Source organism: Macrobrachium nipponense, chromosome 6 (genome assembly GCF_015104395.2).
Source record: "Macrobrachium nipponense isolate FS-2020 chromosome 6, ASM1510439v2, whole genome shotgun sequence".
Classification (NCBI taxonomy): Eukaryota; Metazoa; Arthropoda; class Malacostraca; order Decapoda; family Palaemonidae; genus Macrobrachium; species Macrobrachium nipponense.
The window spans coordinates 93689589-93695476 of NC_061108.1; the positions used below are offsets into that span (position 1 = coordinate 93689589).

At 37.0% G+C, this 5888-nt stretch overlaps 1 protein-coding gene across 1 annotated transcript in view; it reads right to left on the bottom strand.

Moving 5' to 3' along the window:
- The window catches only part of LOC135216334 (pituitary homeobox 2-like), a 66865-nt gene extending 61189 nt beyond the window's left edge, over window positions 1–5676 (bottom strand). The window contains exon 1 of the mRNA XM_064251535.1: window positions 4647–5676. Coding sequence (XP_064107605.1) covers window positions 4647–4905 — 259 coding nt within the window. The 5' untranslated portion in view covers window positions 4906–5676. The remainder of the gene's footprint in view (window positions 1–4646) is intronic.
- Window positions 5677–5888: the final 212 nt, after the last annotated feature.

Sequence of the window (5888 nt, forward strand, 5' to 3'; positions counted from 1 at the left end):
TTATTATTATTATTATTATTAATTATTATTATTATTATTATTGGCGAAGAGACCCACAATCTCTTCGTAATTATGCATATTTTTAATATATGTTTTCACTGACATCATTGCGGCTTTCTAGACCATTTTATTGACCGATGCTATTATTATTATTATTATTAACTTCAATCACTTGGAAATATTCTCAATTGCACAGATTACCGACCAAACGCAACTATGGGTAAAAATGAAACCTTACAATTTTTTTTTTTTTTTAAGATTTCTAAAAGCAAAAGAACAGCACGGAATCAGGAAACGCTATCCGGTCTGCCGAGGAAGACTTTTGGCTGGGTTTAGACTCTTGTTGCCGAGCGGGGAAACAGCGGGGAAGATGATAGTGATGATGGCCTCCTCCCCTTCAAGCGGTGGATGACGCCGAAGGGGGGAAACGCACGCCACTTTACCCCGTCGAGGAGGAAAGGTGATCTTTGCGAGGAAGCGTCAGATCCCGGTTTAGATTTTAGACGTTTCGCTTGAGGGGGAAAGATCTGATAGGGATTTAGTATTATTTATTATTATTATTAAAAATTAGATTTTAGACGTTTCGCTTGAGGGGGAAAGATCTGATAGGGATTTAGTATTATTTATTATTATTATTAAAAATTAGATTTTAGACGTTTCGTTTGAGGGGAAAAGATCTGATAGGGATTTATAATAATAATAAAATAATATAATTATTATTATTATTATTATTATTATTATTAATTATTAATTATCATTATTGATATTATTATTATTATTTTTATCATTATTATAAAAAAATAAATTTTGACGTCTCGCTTGAGGGGGAAGATCTGATAGGGATTTATTATTATTATTATTATATAAAAATACTCCTAGTAGCAGGAGTCTTAAAATGGAGAAACAAATCCATAGCTTTCGGGAATCTGTTCGGTTCCCCTTTTCAACCGAACAGATTCCCGAAAGATATCTGTACATATTTATCTTTAAATATATGTATACATATAGATAACTGTGTATTTATTTCTCCATTCTATTATTATTAATTATATTATTAATTTGACATCATCCCTCTCTCATGATCTTGAATTGAAAAACCAAGTCCGTAGTAGCATGTATGTATATTGCTATGTATAAGAAGCTTTCGCCAACTCGATCAGTTGGCCTCTTCAGCCATTCAGCCATTCGGGCATTCAGGTATTCAGCCATTTAGCCATTCAGACTTTCATGCTGAAGGAGCCAACTGATTAAGTTGGCGAAAGCTTCCTGTAGTATACATATATACGACTGCGGACTTTATATTCTCATTACCATTATTATTATTATTATTATTATTATTATTATTATTATTATTATTTATTATTATTATTATTATTATTAGAGTTGTTTTTGTTATAACTACTGTCATCAACTTGTTACCTTAACTTAATCATTTATTTGACTAGAAAATGAGCGATGGGGACTTTTTAATATTACACTTATTATTTATGTTGCTTTTGTTACAATCATTATCAAATTTCGATCATATATTTGTCTCTATTGTATTTTCTAGCAAATACATACTGTGTTCATATACGGCCTTGAGCTAAAACAAAGCTTTTTATTATCATTATCCTGAAATGTTTTAGGTAAGTGAGAGCGCTACAAGGATTAGGATGTCTCTAAAACTTGTTAGTCCATCCGAGAAGGGGACATCGTGTGCTCATTTATCTAAAGGAGCAGGTTTTACTGTTCATTCACAGTATGTCCTTATGATTTTGTCTAGCTTTCTTTTAAACTCTGAGAGAGAGAGAGAGAGAGAGAGAGAGAGAGAGAGAGAGAGAGAGAGAGAGAGAGGGCGCCATTTATTCGATTTTACGATTAGAATTTCTTTTTCTCTCTTCGCACCCTCCCCTGTCCCTTGTTCTCTCTCTCTCTCTCTCTCCCCCGACCCTTCTCACCTCCAGCGTCTGAGGGTAAGAGATTTTCCGCCACATTACAAGAAGAGACATTATCCATTCATGGAGCGGAACACCCGGCTACCGACACCCAACCCACCGGAAAATATGAATACCAATGAAACGGCGTTCGGAGGAGATAGAGAAAGAGAGTTATAAGGATTAGGATGTCTCAAAGACTTGTTAGTCCATCCGAGGAGACATCGTGTGATCACTTATCTCTAGGTGCAAGTTTCACTGTTCATTCACAGTGTCCTAATGATTTTGTCTAGCTTTCTTTTAAACTTTTCCACACTGATGCTGTTTACAACTTCTGGTGGCCGTTAGAGAGAGAGAGAGAGAGAGAGAGAGAGAGAGAGAGAGATTTGAAAGTTATAATTTGATCCTTCATATCTATATAGTCACTAAAAAGGGACCGAAATATGTAACGGACTGTTAGTTATGAAACGATCAGGAAATTATTATATATATATATATATATATATATATATATATATATATATATATATATATATAAATATACATCCAACGCAGCACGAAGGAGCGCGCACTTGAGAATATCCAAAAAATCCACGTAAGAAGGTGAGTGAAAACCGGGACTTTCATAGTATATTCTACAATTTCAAGTTCACACTGAATGTGTGAACGTGAAAATAAAAATGTAGAATAAACTACGAAAGTACTTGTTCAAAGTCCCGGTTTTCACTCACTTTCTTACGTGGATTTTGTGATATATATATATATATATATATATATATATATATATATGTGTATATATATATATATATATATATATATATATATATATATATATACATATATATTCGAAAAGATAAAGGAGGAGGAAATGTTCACAAACAATGGATTCGTAACTCGCCTTACAAACATGATATTTCAGTGTCTCGGCGACAGGCTACTTTCAAAGGAATCGATTTGTGACGTCGATAACAACAAAATCATTCTGGTCGTCCTTCTTTGAGTTTTTATGACCGAAGAAAAGACAGCGGTGTGCAAATGACGCAATATTTTTAAGTAACTGTCCTGACCAACTTGGATGAAAACTGCACAAAGAAAGTGTATAAAAAAACCTAAGGCGATCTTTGATCTGATTTCTAGTTTTTTTTTATAGAAAAATTTCCTTATGAACGTATTATGGATTATAAGAAAATAAGCAACACAAACAAAATAAACTGAAATCTATAAGACAATGAAACGTCAAAATAACGTTTTGTACCGCAGTGCGTCAGAAGCGCTATCGGCGTCGGAACCACATTTTGAACGTAATAGGTTTTTCTCATTCAAAATATAAATCTATTTGCAGTACTGTCATCCTGACTACCTATATAACACCACAACTTAACCGAGCGATGAGTAACTGCCTTTTACAAATATCTAAATAAGCAAATTTGAGTAAGCGGCGCGCCCGTCAACGCCCACTAGTGGCGGTCACAGATTTGGAATGTCGGCGGACTGGTTCCGTCTCCAAATTCTTCTCTCTCCATTTTGGTGTAAAAGAAATATCACTTTAATTTCCGAACGTCTAAATACGGCATTTTCGTATCACCATCATTAATGTTCCCGGATGTGTATATTTAACAAAGACTACTTAATTAATAATAATAATAATAATCAATAATAATAATAATAATAATAATAATAATAATAATAATAATAATAATAATAATATGGTATTTCATCTCCATGTATACGCAAGATGCCATTAAAAAATATAACTGAATACTTGAACACATGATTGACAAGTGTCGAGAGGTAATACGCATTATACTTAACAGACATTTTGTGTATAAGTGGGTGTACATGTGTAATGGAAGCATGTGTATATAAGTGTTTGTTTCACATCGAGAAGAAGCTTAATATACTACACCAATGTTTTATGCGTATCGATTTTAGAATGAGCGCTTATGTTACAAAAGCAATCAAAGTTGAGCAAAATTGTTTGCATAATAATGATTGTTGATATATATTATTATCGAAAACAACTCAAGACAGGTTCAAGAATGAAAAAAAAACACAAGCCAGACTTATTTAATCGCCGTCGCATTATTTTGAATTAACGCATTTTTCAAAATATTCAATTCCGCAATTTCCATAATTATATCAGTGGGATACAGCGGTCGTTTTTTCAACATACATACAGCCTATATTCTGAATACCTTGGTTTATAGTACACATGGCAAATTATTCCCATACATTCATACTCAATAGGTACAGGCACATTTAACTTACAGGCATACCTTTACTTTATTAGAAATACAAGATATGAATATTAAGCTTGGAAATGTGTTTGTTTCCATCATGGCAATTTCACGTGAAAATCTAAATTCACTTGCAAGATTTCACATACGCTCCCATAAATAAAATCACTTCGACAATTTTTTTTAAAGAATAAAATAGCGCACTCGCAAGTATAAACTATTTTTATTGGCAGTTTATCGTAGAATGCACTTAGCAATATTTTCATATGATCGACGGTTAATTAACATTCCATATAGATCAAATTACAGCAAACTTCTTACAGTATTCATAAAAAAATCACATACCAATTTCATGATTTGCTACTCCATTTTGTGAATAAAACAAGTTTGTCGGTGTCTTACATAACGCAGAGAGTAGCTCTAGTATATAGCATCTAGTAAAGCAAACTTCAGAAATCCTGAAGGAGACTGAAGCGCCGAGAAGCATCCTTACCTCTTGGAGGCGGGTCATGGGGGCGCGTAGCAGAGAGGACGGTAAGACGGGCGGCAGAAGAGGCTGTACTGTGTTGCGTGTGGGCGTGGGTGCTTCCTCCCGTTCCTGTGAGTGAGCCAGGTCCATCCCCATCGCGGGCGTGACTGTGGGCGTGGGTGGTATCAGCGTGGGCGTTATGGGCCGCGTGTGCTGTCGTGTGATGACCCCCGGGCACCAGGTCATACAGACTGTCACTTAACCCCCCCGTCAGGGTATCCATCTTCTTTGTTTGGGCGTGTGGGCGTACGTCTCGGTGGGTATATTGTCAAAATCACGTCGGTTCGGTAACTACAATTTGGTCATGAATTCTTACGACTCGATCTTTTTAATATAATGGCCAATAACAGTTCTGGTAACCTTCTTATGCAAATCTTTAAATAATATACCAAAAAACTTCCCTTTTTATTCAAAGACGATGCGGGCAAATCAGCCTTCTATTTTATTATGAATGAAAATAACCTCTTTTTTTATTATTATTCAAATATTTGCATCAGTAACTGAACGTGCTGTTTCACCACGAACACACTTCGACACCTTTCGCAAGTGGCTTCACCGATCCACGCAAAGTGCAGGCAGTGATGCGGGCTCTTCCTCCGGCGGGGGCCAGAAAAAGCAGCTCATGCGGTAGCAGCTGTAGCAGCAGCGGCAACAGCAGCAGAGCAGCAGCAGCAGCAGCAGCGGTATTCAAAACGAGCGAAACCGAGGAGGAGAACAACGAGAAGCAGCAGCAGCAGCAGCAGCAGAAGAAGAAGAAGAAGAAGGCGGAGGCGGCGTAGGTGGATCCGACGAAGGCATGAAACTTGTGTTTCCGCGCGAGAGGTTCACCCAAAACTGTCGACAAATGGTCGACCGCAAATCTGAAAGTCTGCGTTAATCCACCTTGATGCGGAGTTTTAAGAGGTATTACCGTATCGACGTCTATGCACCAGAAGCCAAGTTGATTTTGAGGCGTGTGTGTTACCAGAAACGCTGTATCAAATAATGAAGCTAAGATAAGTCGTCAGGTTAAAGTGCTCCCGCGGCTATGGCCCTCTCGGCCGAGTCGGGGGCGGGGCGACGCCGGTGCCAGCCAATCGGAGGCGCGTGCCATCGGCCAATCGGCGTCTTGGGGGGAGAGAGGGAGGGGCCACGGTAGTAAATGACATTTGGGGAAATTGTTTATTCGCGTCTTTGTTCTAAACTAGTGTTTTGACAATAAATTGA